General features: G+C 39.0%; 1 protein-coding gene across 1 annotated transcript in view; it reads left to right on the top strand.

Moving 5' to 3' along the window:
- LOC106868841 (cell division cycle protein 16 homolog) overlaps positions 1–9,925 on the top strand; it is a 35,296-nt gene extending 25,371 nt beyond the window's left edge. The window contains exons 15-17 of the mRNA XM_014914274.3: positions 4,689–4,824; positions 7,498–7,588; positions 8,590–9,925. Of these exons, the coding sequence (XP_014769760.1) occupies positions 4,689–4,824; positions 7,498–7,588; positions 8,590–8,705 (343 nt within the window). The 3' untranslated portion in view covers positions 8,706–9,925. The remainder of the gene's footprint in view (positions 1–4,688; positions 4,825–7,497; positions 7,589–8,589) is intronic.
- The last annotated feature ends 8,188 nt before the right edge of the window (positions 9,926–18,113 follow it).

Below are 18,113 nucleotides of genomic sequence, written 5' to 3'. Positions count from 1 at the left end.
AACCGGATGGCAACACCAGGCTCCAGTCTGATTTGGCAGAGTTTCTACAGCTGGATGCCCTTCCTAACGCCAACCACTCAGAGAGTGTAGTGGGTGCTTTTACGTGTCACCCGCACGAAAACGGCCACGCTCGAAATGGTGTCTTTTATGTGCCACCCGCACAAGCCAGTCCAGGGGCACTGGCAACGATCTCGCTCGAAAATCCTACAGGAGCCAGTCAGGCGGTACTGGCAACGGCCACGCTCAAAATGGTGCATCTCATGTGCCACCCGCACAAGAACCAGTCCAGGGGCACTGGCAACGATCTTACTTGGCTTGCCGGGTCTTCTCACGCACAGCCCATTTCCAAAGGTCTCGGTCCGTAGTCATCGCCTCGGTGAGGCCCAATGTACGAAGGTCTTGCCTCACCACCTCAGCCCAGGTCTTCCTGGGCCTACCTCTTCCACGGGTTCCCTCAACTGTTAGGGTGTGGCACTTTTTCACGCAGCTATCCTCATCCATTCTCACCACATGTCCATACCAGCGCAATCGTCTCTCTTGCACGCCACAACTGATGCTTCTAATGTTCAGCTTTTCTCTCAAGATACTTACACTCTGACGGGTATTCACATTGACATTACACATCCAACGGAGCATACTGGCTTCATTCCTTGCGAGCTTACGTATGTCCTCAGCAGTTACAGCCCATGTTTCACTGCCATGTAGCATGGTTGTTCGTACGCATGCGTCATACAGTCTGCCTTTTACTCTGAGTGAGAGTCCCTTTGTCGCCAGCAGGGGTAAGAGCTCTCTAAACTTTGCCCAGGCTATTCTTATTCTAGCAGCTACACTTTCAGCGCACCCACCCCCACTACTAACTTGGTCGCCCAGATAGCGGAAGCTATCGACTACCTCTAGTTTTTCACCCTGGAATGAGATAGAAGTTGTTTCCTGTTTGTTTGCAGTCTTTATTGCACCTGAACATCTGCCACAAACAAAAACTAACTTGCTAGTTAACCTGCCTTTGATGTTGCTGCACCTCTTATGTGTCCATAGCTTGCACCGGGTACATCTTATAGAGTTACTACCTACTCCTTTTCTACATACTGAGCAGGGCCATCTACCTGAAGGGGTTTGTGTTTTATCTACCTTCCTACTTATTAGGATTTTGGTTTTAGCTAGGTTGACTCTAAGGCCCTTCAATTCTAGACCTTGCTTCCACACCTGAAACTTCTCCTCTGAAATAAAAGCCAGTGATAGAGAGAGACAGTCAAATGACTGAAATAAAAGCCAGTGATTGAGAGAGACAGTCAAATGACTGAAATAAAAGCCAGTGATAGAGAGAGACAGTCAAATGACTGAAATAAAAGCCAGTGATTGAGAGAGACAGTCAAATGACTGAAATAAAAGCCAGTGATAGAGAGAGACAATCAAATGACTGAAATAAAAGCCAGTGATTGAGAAAGACAGTCAAATGACTGAAATAAAAGCCAGTGATTGAGAGAGGCAGTCAAATGACTGAAATAAAAGCCAGTGATAGAGAGAGACAGTCAAATGACTGAAATAAAAGCCAGTGATTGAGAGAGACAGTCAAATGACTGAAATAAAAGCCAGTGATTGAGAGAGACAGTCAAATGACTGAAATAAAAGCCAGTGATTGAGAGAGACAGTCAAATGACTGAAATAAAAGCCAGTGATTGAGAGAGACAGTCAAATGACTGAAATAAAAGCCAGTGATTGAGAGAGACAGTCAAATGACTGAAATAAAAGCCAGTGATTGAGAGAGACAGTCAAATGACTGAAATAAAAGCCAGTGATTGAGAGAGACAGTCAAATGACTGAAATTACAGCCAGTGATTGAGAGAGACAGTCAAATGACAAATAAAAGTCAGTGATTGAGAGAGGCAGTGAAATGACTGAAATAAAAGCCAGTGATTGAGAGAGGCAGTGAAATGACTGAAATAAAAGCCAGTGATTGAGAGAGACAGTCAAATGACTGAAATAAAAGCCAGTGATTGAGAGAGACAGTCAAATGACTGAAATAAATAAAAGAATATTCTTTATTCTTTCTTTCTTTTATTCTTTTACTTGTTTCAGTCTTTTGACTGTGGCCATGCTGGAGCACCGCCTTTAGTCGAGCAAATCGACCCCAGGACTTATTCTTTAGAAGCCTAGTACTTATTCTATCGGTCTCTTTTGCCGAACCGCTAAGTTACGGGGACATAAACACACCAGCATCGGTTGTCAAGCGATGATAGGAGGGGACAATCATATACACACACATACATATATATATACATATATACGACGGGCTTCTTTCAGTTTCTGTCTACCAAATCCACTCACAAGGCTTTGGTCGGCCCGAGGCTATAGTAGAAGACACTTGCCCAAGATGCCACGCAGTGGGACTGAACCCAGGACCATGTGGTTGGTAAGCTAGCTACTTACCACACAGCCACTCAATATCATCATTGAAAACAGACATTAAATGATGATGATACACATACATGTACATTCCAGTCTCCATTATTACCTCTATTTTTATGTCGGTTTTGGCATGCTGGTCTGGTCTTGTGTATTAATAAAGTTTATTCCATGATTACAAGATTAAATAAGATGGTGTTGATATGTCACTTTATATTGTCTTTTCTGTTAACCACATTTTAATATCTGTCCACCTAATACCACTGAATTCCTGGAGTAGCAATTTTACTTCATTTATTTTGCATGCATGGAATTTCCTGTATGGGTATGGGTGAGCTCTCCTCATCTGACTGTCCCTTTAAAACTTCATGGACGTAAAAGACTTTAATTGCGATTGGATAATCTGTTAAGATTTAGTAGACATTTTCAGTCCTAATATATTATTTGTATTTATTTTATGAATGCCAGGTGAGTGAATAAAAAATCATCCCTGAACCTGATGTTTTTTGGGGATTTTTTTATAATGCATCTTGACTATGATATATGCTGTAGAGTAGTTTGAACTCTTGATTTGTATGTGTCATTAACCACTGAATCATACTGTGTCAGTAGCAGAACTATAGTAGTTTTAACCTAACTGTGTTTTTATCTACTCCTTCTTTTTGTTTTCACCTAATACAAGAACATTTTGACTGTAAATTCATAAATGCATGGGATTTGCAGATCCATCTAACCCTTGCACCTTAAGTTAGAATGGTGAAAACGTGAATAAGAAAAAGTGTTAAAGGAAATAAGTAGAGGACAGTATCTAAAAGTTCTCCATTGTTTTGCTTTATTTCAGCAACAATTGAATCAACAAAGCAGTATTTTCACAGCTCTTTGAGATGATACAATAAAAAGAAAAAGTAGGAATAAAAATAGTTTCTGATAGAATAAAAATGTTAAGTAAAAATATAAAACTCTGAAAATCCAATTACAAGTTGCTCTGCTGAACTACCCAAGAATTCTGCTGCCTCAACAGATATTTCTGTAACAGTCACGTTTATTTCTGACACGTGTTTGTTTGGTTTATGCCCAACGTTTGGAAAGTGTTCAAGTGGTTGGTAAGAGGCTGGTAGTAACAGTGGTGGTGGGGACTGTCAGTTGTAGTCTTGTTGGCTGTATTGTCTTTGATGACTGTGGAATAGCAAGAGGGGATAATGCATGGAGGGTTGTTGCAGATGAGATGGAGACTACAGTGGGTGGGATGTTTGTCGGAGACAATAATTGAAAATGGGTAGAGGTGTTGAATATTGGCTTTGATGGCTTTTATTTAAGTGTGATAGTAATTACGGGGTTAATTGGCTGCAAACTAGCTTGTTATGATATGTTAGCCTTATCATCATCATATTTTCAGTTATCACCAACGACAGACTTAACACCTTTTTGGTCAACACTTTCACCACCATCGTCATTCTTACACCTCCCTCATTTCTCCGACTACCAGGATCATTCCTGCTTTTCCCATCATCATCATCATCATCATCATCATTCCTCCCACCTCCAACACTGCTGTTATCATCTCTGCCATCCCATACCCACCACTATCACTGCCATTATTGCTGCTTCCACCACCCATCGCCATCACCACCACCACCACCACTCTGGCTTTACCTTTTCATGTCACCAGTATCACCGTTATCACAGCTGCCATCATCTTTATTGCCCACTCCACCTTTCACCACCACCACCATTTCAAATCGACTGTCTCAGTGATTGCATATATAATAAATTTAATCAACATTCTCATCATTTCTTAACCAAATTGATCCTTCAGTTACCAGGATCCCACCACCACTACCATCACCACAATCCAAATAACCAATCAGAGAAACAGAGCTAAAAGCTGCTTCTGTGGGCTGCTAATAGCCATTCCTGTGAAGAAAGTTCTCTCTCTCTCTCCCTCCCTCCTTCTCCATTTGTTTCTCTCTCTTTCTGTCTGTCTGTCTTTCTCTAATAAATAGAGATAGGATACAACAGATTCAATTAGATAAAGTTATCATCTAACTTTGATGACATAAGTTCATTTGTAAAAGTCCTTACTTTCTGTCTTTCTTTTCCTTTGTAGTTAGGCAGTGAGCCGGCAGAATTGTTAGCATGCCAGACAAAAGGCTCAGCAGTTTTCACCCATCTCTGCATTCTGAGTTCGAATTCTGCTGAGGTTGACTTTGCCTTTCATCCTTTCAGGGTGCTTCCTTCCCAACACAGAAATACTAAAACTTATTCTTTTTCTTTTGTCCCTTTAGAAAATACAAAGAAGCTCTCGAGTACCATGAGTATGCCTTGACCCTTTGCCCTCACACACCGTCCACATATTCAGCCATCGGCTACGTCTATGTACTGATGGGTCAAAGCCTGAAGGCTGTCGATTATTTCCACAAGGTAAAGTATCACTTATCTATTTTAATAATATGAAAGATCCACTTTAAGTTATTCTGTTCCCAACATACCTGAGGCACTAACTGATTCTTGGGATATAAAACTACTTGTTTTTAAAGTGTTTATGTTTAAATAAAACTTTCCATCATCATTTTATGTAAGAATCCTTTGTCGCCTTCCTAGCACTTGTGCTAGTGGCACATAAAAAAACATTCGAGCGAGATCGTTGCCATTACCGCTGGACTGGCTCCTGTGCAGGTGACACGTAAAATACACCATTTTGAGCGTGGTCGTTGCCAGTACCGCCTGACTGGCCTTCATGCCGGTGGCACGTAAAAGCACCCACTACACTCTCAGAGTGGTTGGCATTAGGAAGGGCATCCAACTGTAGAAACTCTGCCAAATCAGATTGGAGCCTGGTATAGCCACCTGGTCCACCAGTCCTCAGTCAAATCATCCAACCCATGCTAGCATGGAAAGCAGACATTAAACGATGATGATGATGATGATGATGATGATGATGATGATGAAAAGTTAATTATTTTACTAAACCTCTTCAAATTTTAATTAATTTTCAAAATTTATTTTAAAGAATCAGCCCTATGTTGTATTAGAAGAAACAAGTTCTTATCTTACTATATGAACAATAAAGTTTAAATAAGGTGATTGTATAAAATACAAGACGAAAATGCTATAGAACTGTCTTAATTCTCGGTTAACTGAAACTATCTAATTATTCTGATTTCAAATTTTGTTATTAGAAAGAAGGAAGAGATAAAGAAATTTTCTTTATTTCAAATTATACTAAATGCTACCTTGAGCTTAGAAGCCACAAGGCAAGAGCTTATCTGAATTTTCAAGGCATGAAGGCTGAGAGTATAAAACTCCCCATTGAACAAGACACTAGTTCATTATTGGGTTGAACCCTTCCTCCCTAGGTATCACTTGTACTCATTTTCAGGTACTGGAGAAATATGAAATGAAGTGTCTGCTGAAGGACACAACAAGCTGCTCAATCAAAGAATTGAACCCACAATCAAACAATCATGAGCCCAACACCCTAACTACTAGGGAATAAAATGTATATGGTCAAAGATCCATGGCAAAGACCAAAAGTGGCTGAAGGACATCAAGGACTTCTTTTTATAAGTGAAATCAAACAAAAACAACAGCAAGCGTATCATCATCATCATCATCATCATCATTGCTTTGATGTCCACTTTTCTATATTTGCTTGGATTAGACGGAATTTGTTGAAGCAGATTTTTTTTTTTTTTTGTGCTCGGTGCCATTCCACTCACCAGCCCTCACCAGTTTCCAAGCAGGATAATATTTCCTTTTGGCTTGACATGTTTTCATGGAAGATTGGAAGTGACCGACACTGCTTGTATGACAATGATGCTTGTTTACAATTATTGCATGATGTCCAGACAAGGACACTTCCACACCCATACACATGTGTATGGGTGAGGTGGGTGATCTCGTTTTATGAGCACTTGATTGGCATTAGGAAGGGCATCCAGCTGTAGAAACTCTGCCAAATCAGATTGGAGCCTGGTGTCACCTCCTGGTCCACCAGTCCTCAGTCAAATCGTCCAACCCATGCTAGCATGGAAAGCAGACGTTAAACGATGACGACGATGATGATGATGATTGTTGACCTCACTCGTGCTGGTGCCATGAAGAAAGAACACTGCACATAGTGTAAAGTGGTTGCCATTAGGCATCGTGCTGTAGGAATCGTGCTGAAGCAAACATTAAACTCAATAAACTCTATCTGATCCATGCTAACATGTTGAAGTAGATGTTAAACAATGATGAAACACTACTTAATTAAGTGTCTTCCAGTGAATAATGGAGGCATGCATTGTAACAGAGCATCACTCCATCCACCATTTGTTAGTGATTTCCTACTCCTGACAGACAACACCTTTGCACTACACAGGCGATAACCCTCCAGCCCATGAGTCTGTTTGGTGAAGGTTTTACAAGGTCGGAGTGCAGATCCTACCTCAATCTCTTTTAGTTACCTTTTGCAACATGCAGAAGAAACTTTGGATCTATTCTTTGACATGTCAGTCACGTTGGGGGTTGAAAGGTAACATGAGCCTCTGTGTGATGGGAGTTCAGAACATACAAATACATACATACAAATTTTAACTATGGCCTTATCATTTCTACCAATACACTGTTAGTACAAGATATTAAAACAACAGAAATAACGGTGGTTGCTGGCAGAAGTGGTAGAATATTACATTATATGTCTTACAGTATTGGTTATTTTTATCCCTTTATGTTTTTAAGTTCCAGTGTAACTGTGTTGGTGTCACCTTCCATCCTTCTGGGTAGGTCTACAGTGGGGTGCTTTGGGTAAAAGAAAGTACAGGAGGATCAGTTAATTATGATTTTAGTCAACATTCCATTCTCAGATTCACACACTTAATTGCAGCAGTCCTTCAGTTTTTCTGAAGGGCTCATAAGGTTGGGCCTCCAACCAGGCCTTTTGTGATACCCTTAAAGCTGGGAATTTTTCAGCACCCCTGTGTATAAGATAAACATTAACTGTACATTGAATAGTCTTTTGTGCTTGTGACTAGTCAAAAACAAACAAAAAAATAAATAAATGTTATCTTTACCTTCTGTTGTCCCTTGATTTTCCTTTATGCTATTTTCTAGGCCCTGGGTATTCGCCGTGATGACTCGTTCTCAACAACTATGTTACAGCAAGTTCTTGATGTCCTGATTGCAGAGACTGTCCCCTTCGGTGGTAAGACAACATGGATTTTTAATTGTTCATATAATTGGTACAACTACAGTGAATCAAGATAGAAGGATTGCATGGAAGGGGTTGCTTGTAAGGGCTTTATTCATGAGCTACCAAGAATCTAGATTGAGAAAATACTCGTCAGAGAAGGTAAAAAATGGCTTGCAAGGAATTGCAGTGTTTTTAGGTGCAGATGTGGCTATGTGGTTAAGAATTTTGCTTCCTAACCACACAGTGTTGGGTTCAGTCCCACTGTATGGCACTTTGGCTTGATGTCTTTAACTGTAGCTTCAGGTTCACTAAAGCCTTATGAGTGGAATTGGCACAGGGGAACTGAAAGAAGCCCATTGCATATCATCATCATCATCATCATCATCATCACCACCATCAACATCATCGTTTAACGTCCGTTTTCCATGTTGGCATGGGTTGGATTCCAGTCTGGTCTGGCAATGTTTCTACAGCTGGATGCCCTTCCTAACACCAACCACTCTGAGAGTTTAGTTGGTGCTTTTTACATGCCGCTGGCACAGTAGCCAGCCAGGCAGCCTTGGTATCGATCATATTCATACCAGCATAGTCGTCTCTCTTGCACACCACATTTGATGCTTCTTATGTCCAACTTTTCTCTCTGGGCACTCACTTTCTGTCGTGTATGCATACTGACATTACACATCCAGCGGATAATACTAGCTTCATTTTTGTCAAGCGTATGCACGTCCTCAGCAGTCACAGCCCATATTTCACTGCCGTGTAGCATGGCTGTTCACATACATGCATCATACAGTCTACCTTTCGTAATGAGTAAGAGGTCTTTAGTTGCTAGCAGAGGTAGGTGTTCCTTGAACTTTGCCCAGGCTATTCTTATTCTATCTGCTACACTCTCAGAGCATCCAGTATATATTTATATGCATATATATATATATATATATATATATATATATATATATATATATCTCATCAATATTTAACATCTTCCTTCCATGCTTCTTGTTTCTTTGTAGACATACCAAATGATGTGCCCTCACTTGAGCTTGTTGACTGTCCAAGCAACCATCCTAAATTCTCCATGTCATCTGACACCGATGAAGTGGACATGGATGGAAGCAGTGACGGATAAACGACACTATGAAGATAGACCACCTTAAAGATTCCTTTGTTGATATATTTTTAAAACATCTCTCTCTCTCTCTCTCTCTCTCTCTCTCTCTCTCCTTATTGTCCAATCATCTGGATACAGACTAAAACTGAGCAGAGTACGTCACTAAACTTATGAAATGAGCTCTATTTTGCTAAAGCTATGAACCCAGTTGGCATACAACTTAAATGAGTTTGGGCAGCTGTGCTACAGTAATGGATGGCTTTGATTTTGAAATACTCAATGGAATGCATTTGATGTACCAGTGGAATGTCATTTTGATTTTGGAATATAACCACAGTGGAATGATCTGCTGCACTTAGACAGCAACACTTTATTGCAATATTGGAAAAACACTTGGAAATGTAGTGCAGTGGTGTGTATATATGTATGTATGTATGTATGTATGTATGAGGGGGGGTGTTGATTATAGTTAATACGATATTGATACAAAGGTGTGATGGTGCGAGATTAAGGAAACGACTAACTGTCCTCACTTATATAGTTCCCTTCTAGGCACACAATGTTAAATCTTACTGTATGGACTTAACCAGTTACTGGTTGGTTTACAAGGACATAAACACATTAGAACACTTCTTTCCCTTGCTTGCTGCATCAAATAGGTAAGGAGAGTAGCTACAAAATGTGCATATTTTGTGTGTTCTTAGAAAATGTTCATCTGTGTGTATGTGTGTGTGTATATTTGCATGCACCCTTGTAACCCCACTTAGTAAGCGATCTTGGTGAGACAGGGAGAGAATTATTTAGGAGTGCTTCTTATGAGACTGACTACATCTTTGAGTATATAATGTAAACTCTCATTAATGAATATGTACACATAAATGAACATACACTTTAATAGACAAACTCACATACACACAGAGCAAGAAACACACTTGTTCTCCACTAAGCTTGCAGCATGAAAAATTCTGAATGGGAATTTGATGAAATCAGACAGCTATCTTGCGATGTCGTTTCAAATCTCTCATTGTGGGTCCTTCCTGTTGAAGATATCCACTGTTAACTTAACCTTGTGAAGGGACATATTTCAAATTCTGCGCCAAACTAGGTCTGCTCTTTATCAATGTGACCATCCCAAAGTAGGAAGCAACAGTTTTTACAAAATCTCCTCTCCCACCTATCAAAGACGAACAACAGAAATTGAACATTTTTCACGACTATTAATAAATTGAATTAATATATATTTTGTTTTTGTGTTATATATACTTAAAGACCATCCCAGGTAAGCTATTATCACTATAAAGTAAGATCCAGAATCCAAAGAAAATAGTCTGCATTGGCAAAAGTTAATCCATCTAAATTTGGTGAGTTGATTCGGAGATTTATCTGTTTTATTATTACTACTTCTACATGGTGGAGGCGCAATGGCCCAGTGGTTAGGGCAGCGGACTCGCGGTCATAGGATTGTGGTTTCGATTCCCAGACCGGGCGTTGTGAGTGTTTATTGAGCGAAAACACCTAAAGCTCCATGAGGCTCCGGCAAAGGATGGTGGCGAACCCTGCTGTACTCTTTCACCACAACTTTCTCTCACGCTTCCTTCCTGTTTCTGTTGTGCCTGTAATTCAAAGGGTCAGCCTTGTCACACTGTGTCACGCTGAATATCCCCGAGAACTACGTTACGGGTACACGTGTCTGTGGAGTGCTCAGCCACTTGCACGTTAATTTCACGAGCAGGCTGTTCCATTGATCGGATCAACTGGAAAACTCGACGTCGTAAGTGACGGAGTGCCAACAATACTTCTACATAAGGTGATGAGCTGGCAGAATTGTTTGCATATGAGACAAAATGTTTAGCAGCACTTCATCCGTCTTTATGTTCTGAGTTAGATGTCTTCATACATATTTATCAACTACACATTCCCCAAAATTGGGACCTTGTGCCTGTGAGAAATTATTATTACTATCCTTATTAGGGCAATGGGTTGGCAGAATCATTAGAGCATTAGGCAAAATCCTTTGTAGTATTTGTTCAGGCCCTTTTTGTTCTGAATTCAAATCCCACTGGAGTCAACTTTGCTTTCATCCTTCCAGAGCCAGTAAAATAAGTAGCAGTCAAATATCAGTAAGGGCCCAGGAACAGGGGATGCAGGCAGTGTGCTTGCATCCACTAAAATGTTTGTTGGGTGCAAAATCAAAATTTACACCCCCTACATATTCTGCCTGGTTTAGAAGATAGTGTCTGAGAATTGATCTGTAAAAAGTTGCTTGAAGTTAGGTTTCTTCTCAAAACAAGAACAACGGACAAAACTAAATAAATATAAAAAAAACTTCAAAATGTTTACTGATGAAGCTGGTCATAAAATTCTCAAGGGATATAGAAAGATATACTATTGAACTAAAACATCATCAAAATTAAAAACATATGCAGGGAGCAATAGGTAAATCGTCATTTTATATTTTTAATTTTGCACATGCGTATTGTTTTTTTATTTTTATTTTGTCGACTTCACGGTATAGTAGGGTCAGTTGGACACCGTCTGTGAGAAAAACAGCACCATGACACAATTCACTTTGTCAGAAATTTGGAAACAACATGCTGTACTGCTTGGCATTTGTGCTGGAAGCTCCAATATGAACATTTCAGAGTGTTTGGGTGTTAATCTGAGGATTCAGAAAGAGTTGGACAAATCTAATGGTGGTTACGAAGGTTCAGCTACTCAGAAGACTCACTCTGATCATTCTGATAAGAAAGGAACTCTTGAATTTGTTGGTGAGATCCAGGCCATGATTGACAACAATCCCTCCAAGTCAATCAGGTCCATCACCAGGGACATGAAAGTGTCAGAGTTTTTTATCAGGCAGGTAGTGCATGAAGAGATTCAGTATTCTACATACAAGATGAGAAAGGGCCAATTTTTATCCTAAGCGATTAAGGACAAGAGGAAAGACTGCACTACAAAGCTTTTGAACAAATTCAAGCATCCCCTACAACCGAACATACTTTGGTTTTTCTCAGACGAGAAAAATTTCTGCCAGGATCAGACGGTGAACTCACGGAACAACCATTGGCTTGCTGTGTCCCCAAAACATGTACCGAGAGTGACAAAAATTTAACATCCAGTCAAGATCATGGTGTTTGGAGAGATCACTAGTAATGGCAACATTAGGCCTCCATCTTCTCACACGGCCTCAGTCTCAACACGGAGGTAGTGCTGCCCTGGGTCAAGAGGGTGGCTGCTGGAAGACCCTGTGTCTAGCAACTGGACTCTGCACCATGCCACACAAGCAGAAGAACTCAGTCATGGCTGTCAGACAATTTCTTTGACTACATCACCCCTAACATGTGGCTACCTAACTCCCCAGACTACAACCCCCTTGTTATTATGTGTGGGGCACAGTTGAGCGAGAGGCCAACAAAACTCCTTGCAACACCAAAGATGAACTGAAGGCAAGGATTATGGCAGCATTCACCAACTTAAACAAAGAGACTGTCCAGAAGAGTTGCAGGAGATTCTGAAGTCGTCTGGTTGAAGCCAATGGTGATTTTATTGAATAAATTTACTCTTTCATATTTCAAGATATTTTTATGTCATTTTGGTAAATATATCTGTTAAAATGAGATGTCAGTGTTATTTTCATTTTTGCATAATCTAGACATAATCATCACAATTTATTCATCAGCAGCAGTTCAGTCAGTTCAGTCTGACCCAAACTGGATCAGACGTAATTTATCCCATAACATAGCCTTTGTATCATTGCCATCAAAACCAAGTCCATATTTTGTACATGCTTCTTGTAATGTTGCTTTCTGGTCGTTCTTTCTCTGCATATTTTCGGGTAGCTTTTCATGGTACTTGGCACCGTCCATCATGATAAGGGCATTGGATACATTTCTCTCTCTTTCAAAAACTGCAATAGCTGTCTCATCCACCTGACAATGTATTTGTGATCAAACTTGCTAGGGTAATCCTTCATCTGTTTCTTTCCCCCTTCAAAGATATCAAGTATATTCATCAGTAATCCAACCTGTTGCTCAACCAACCGTTGATCTTCTGGAATACTATGATTGGCATCTATAATTGCAGCAAGGAAACAATATCATTGTTCTTCGTGGCATGCAATCGTTGTAACGTTTTGCTCATCATTTGGGTTGTACAATGAATCCTTATGCCGATAATAGTTATTGTGGACATAGTTTTCGTCCATATAAACAATCCTCTGGCTTTTCTCATCATTTGCTGGACACATTGGTCATGCATGAGCGAAATGTGTTCCCTCAGGTGGTAGTTTTTACTTCCTTCTTTTCTTTTAACAGTCACTTACAGAGGGGAAAAGAAATTAATCAGGAAATGAAACTTATGGCTCCCTCCCTCCCTTTCTGGGGTGTTTAAGGCCTGCAAAATGATTGGTCGGTGTGAAAAATTCAAAAGTACTATCGATGCTGTCACAGACTGTCAATTTTTTCTATCTGATAACGATGTCAAACAAGTTTTAATAAATCAATCAAAAATAATTAAGAGAAACACTATTTTTCTAATATGAAATTGTTGATCTGTTTGTTCTTTTTGACTTTTTCCCTTTATTATCAGTTCTGTGTACTACGTCAAGTCTACCAGAAGCAAAAGTTAGGAAAATTTCAAATTTTTTTGGTACTGCATAGTGTCAAGAGAATACAGGACCTTTGGAGATTGCTGAGATGCAATTCAGTGAAAAATTTAATGATAAAGCACTTCCAATATGTCAAGAAGTGCCATTGAAATTTTGCACATCACAAAAACAATTTGTGCCTGGAAAGACATTCAGCTTTCCCAAGGATGCAAAGAAATGTCATACTACTAGTCTGGTTCAAGGAAGCCCTGTGGCTTCATTATGATATTCAGCATTTTGCTGTTATCTGCTATTATGCCGAAGGAGTTCAACATAGCAGAGTTACTAAGGAAACTGCCTTATTGATTTGTGTACAAAACTGGGGCATCATTGCTCAAAAAATCACTGCACATAACCATTCCAGTCACCATATGAAAGCAGTTAGCACTTTTGGCCAAAGACAGACATATCTGTGACTTTGAATATGCAGCTGATTCAGTAACAAGGAGTAGCCTAGCAAACATTAGAAATTATTTTCAAAGCAGTCAGATTGTGTGGTAGGCAAGGCCTAGTATTACAAGGGCATGAACATGACACAGGAAACATTGTATATCTCGTAAAAGAATTTGCTGAAAAATGCAGAAATCAGTAGTTTAAACATTGAGATAACTTCCTGTCTGATATATAAAACAAAATCTTACAGGCATATGCTCATAACATCCTGCATGAGATTATCAAAAACGTTGAAGATTCCATGTTTATTGGTATTAAATGTAATGGCACCATTGATTGCTCAGTCATGGAACAAGAATCAATCATTGTCCGTTATGTTTCTGAAGACTTGTATAGCCACAAGGATTTTCTTGATTTTTGTAATCCTTCTGACTGCTTTTCGAGACACTAAGATTATTATGGACTTTTTCTGCTGCTTAAACATTTTGCTTGGCTCAAAATTATGCTGCTTTTTATTTGTTAGTGGAAGCATTTCAGGCATACAAAAAAGATTAAAAGACATGTTTCCTTGTACATATTTTGTACATTGCAGAAACCATTCTCTGGATCTTGATTGCCATTGTAGCTGATGCACTGAACTTTATTTACCAATGCACCATTCTTCTGAAAGAGTTAGTAAAAAGTGCAATGGTCAAGCCATTGTCGTGGGAAGGTCATGTTGCAAGCCATGTATCCAGCTCGTTGGTGCATTAGAGCAACAACACTGAAACGGGTGGACAGTAACTATAAGAAGATTAAGGATCTCTTGCTGGAGCTTCTGAATGATACATTGCTATGAGCAACAACAAAGGCTACTGTCGAATGTCTGCTAAAATCTGGCAAAGCTCCCACTTTGTTCGATATTAAGGTAGCTGGGAATATATTTGGAATGTGTGAATCTGCGGCACATAGCTTACAACATCCAGCTGGTGACTGTTTAAAGCTGATCGAGAAGTTGAAGAACTCTCTTTCGAAAATGAGAAATGAGAATGTCTTTGAAAACTATTTCGGCGAAATATCCTCTGCTGACTTTGTGAAAATGCCTAATACTTTTCATTCCAACAATATGCTGCAGCGCTTAAGACATACAACAATTACTGAAGAAGGTGCTCTTTCTGTCATCGATGACTGGCATTTGCGATTTTTCAGCATTGATATTGTCGAAAATGAGTTGAATTGCTACTTTCAGTAAGAGTGAGTGTGCATATGCTCTGAGTGAGAGGATTTGCAGTTATTGGCAGATAGCTATGGGATGTTTGAGCTTGCAAATGCATACCTACCTTTTTCATGTTACATGCCCTCACTGTCATCACTAATCAAGCTCCTTACTGGCATGTGGATGGAAAAAGAAGCTTTTCCCAAATAAGTGTATGAGATTATTGAAAATGGAGAGCTTCTGATGCTGTTATTCATTCTAGCAAGTGTTGATGCTAATGCAGCTTATTCTGTTTTGTACATATGGAAAAGTGCTCCAAATTATTCTAAAATATTTTCTACCCTTGTTTTTGCAATGAAATTGTCCTTAAAGGATGTGCAAAGCATTTTCATTGCACAAGTTTTTATGCACATGCATTATGGCACTGTGTGTTAGATAGCTTTTTCACCAATGCAATCCATGCACTACAACATTGATGGAAGTGTGTAGACAGTAGGAGAAACTATGTTAAAAAATGAACTTCATTTGGTCACATTCCATGAGAGTGTCTTGCTCAGCCTATGAACATTTCAGCTGACCCTCATAATAATAAAAATTATTGTTATACCTACATTTGTATAAATATTAACATTGGAAAAAACCAACATTTTTCGTAAAAGTTTTGGAGCTGGGTTTGCACCCAGGTCCCCACTGAGTACCAGGATTAATTTAATTGACTAACCTTTCCTTCTAAATTTCTTGCTTTGTGCCTATGTTAGAAGTGATCATTATTGTTATTAGGTTGTGGATTGATAGAATCATTAGTCTCAAATAAAATGCCTTGTAGTATTCAGGGTTCAAATCCCACTGAAGCCAATTTTGCCTTTCATACTTTTGGGGTCGATAAAATCAAGTGCTGGAGTCAATAATGCTGATTCTTTTCTCTCTTCAGATTTCTAGTTTTGTGTTTATGTCAGACATTATTATGATAAATACAAATGGTAAGGTACCATAGAAATGCAGTATTTGTTGGTGTCACTACATTCTGAGTTCAAATCCTACTGAAGCTGACTTTGCTTTTCATCCTTTGAAGTCAATGAAATAAGTATTAGACAGACTTAGAAATTATTGTTATTGTCTAATATAGCAAGCTGGCAGAATTATTTACCATGCCAGAAAAAATTCTCAGTGGAATTTTAGCACTTTGTTCTGAATTCAAATACTGCAGAGCTTGACTTTGCCATTTATCCTTTCAGATTTAATAAAATAAGTACCAGTTAAATGTTGGGGTTGATATCATCACCTTACCTAACCCACTCCCTTAAAATTGCTGATCATGTCCCAAAATTTGAAACAATTGTTGTTGTTGTTGTTGTTCTTCTTCTTCTTCTTGCTGCTGCTGCTATCGACAATCTTGATCATTAAAAAGCAATGTCTAAGGTTCAAACACAATCTATAATTACATCAGTGACTTCTATGCAGTGAATTCAATTAGTGTAATTAGAACTTCTATCTTTTATATTTTAGTTTTAGATTATTTAATTCTAGAGTTAATTTTCTTTCTATTTTACCCTTCATTTATTCTGCTGCATTTAAAAAAGAAATTTATTTGAAAGGGTTTTTTTTCATTTTTCATTTTCTTTATATGTATATCTTTTAAGTTTGAACATGTGCAGAGTTGTGTGTCTGTTGCTGTATGTGTATGTGTGAGTGAGCACACGTGTTGGCATGTGTTTGTGTATGTTTTCTACACGTTTTTTTGAGTGTTAGTGCGTTTCAATGTGCATTCTTGTTATTTCATGCCATTGTGTGATCTGGTTTTGTGTGTGTGTGTGTGTGTGTGTGTGTATGCAAACAAGTACAGGCATGCTTGTATGGTCAAGAACTTCACTTCTCAACCACATGGCTTCAGGTTTCAGTTCCACTGTATGGTATCTTGAGTAAGTGTCTTCTATTATGTGCCTCTGTGTGTGTGTGTGTGTGTGTATGTGTGTGTATATATATATATATATATATATATATATACACGCATATACAGGGGTTAGACAAAATAATGGAAACACCTTAAAATTTCAAACAAATATATTTTAATATGGGGTAGGACCGCCTTTGGCAGGAATTACAGCTTGAATTTTACTAGGTATGGACTCGTTCAAAGTTTGAATTGTTTCCAAAGGAATTTTTGTCCATTCTTCAGCTAAAACAGTCTCTAGTTCTTGGAGTGGTGATGGTGAAGGATATCGACTCCTTACTTGTTTTTCTAAAATGCACAATAAATGTTCAATAATATTGAGATCTGGTGACTGTGGTGGCCAGATAAGATGTTCAACTTCACTAGAATGTTCCTCGTGCCATTCAGTAACAACTTTCACTGTGTGAATTGGTGCATTATCATCCTGAAAGATTGTGTTTCCCTCTGGAAACAGTTCCGCAACCGTACGATGAATTTGATCAGATAAAATGCTTAGTCTTGACTATTAATCCTGCCATGAAGGGAAACCATTGTGCAGGTGGATTTCCAAGATATGGGCCCCTAGATCATCACAGATCCTCCTCCATGTTTAACAGTTGGAAGAAGGCAGTCTGGGTCAAATGCTTCTTTTATCTCCACACGCATACTTGGCCAATGGTTGGAAATAAGGTAAAGGATGATTCATCTGAGAAAATAACATTCTTACACTGCTCTAGGGACCAATTCTGTGGGTTTTTACTCCACTCTAAACACTTTGCAACATTTTTTTAAAGTAGTGGTTTTCTGATTGCAGCCCTCCCATGAAATCTAGCTTTGTGCAGCTCTTGGCAAACAGTTTTTGTGGAAACTGGGTTCTCGAGGTGGTCATTAAGCTCAGCAGTAATTTTTGGATCTGTACTTTTGTGATCCTTTCTAACAGTTTGCATAAGAGTCCGACGGTCCCTATCTGAAAGTTTTGGTTTTCTTCTGGAGTTTTGTTTTGACAAGGAGGTTTTTCCCTCTTTCTCAAAGGCTGTCATTACTTTTGAGACAGTACTTCTCGATACACCAAACATTTCAGCTGTTTTCATTACGCTAGTGTCTGCCATACGAGCACCAACAATTTGACCTCTTTGAAAGTCCAATAGATCCTGTCATTTTAATTACCTTTTTCTGATGATATCTGAAAAGAAGTAGCAATTTTAGCAAAACATATTAAGCAACACTAAAAATAAATCAAAAACATAAAAATAAACAAGCTTT

The sequence above is a fragment of the Octopus bimaculoides genome, chromosome 7 (genome assembly GCF_046866305.1).
Source record: "Octopus bimaculoides isolate indiv1 chromosome 7, ASM4686630v1, whole genome shotgun sequence".
Classification (NCBI taxonomy): Eukaryota; Metazoa; Mollusca; class Cephalopoda; order Octopoda; family Octopodidae; genus Octopus; species Octopus bimaculoides.
The sequence above is the reverse complement of the archived record's forward strand: the minus strand, read 5'-3'. Positions and strand labels throughout refer to the sequence as shown.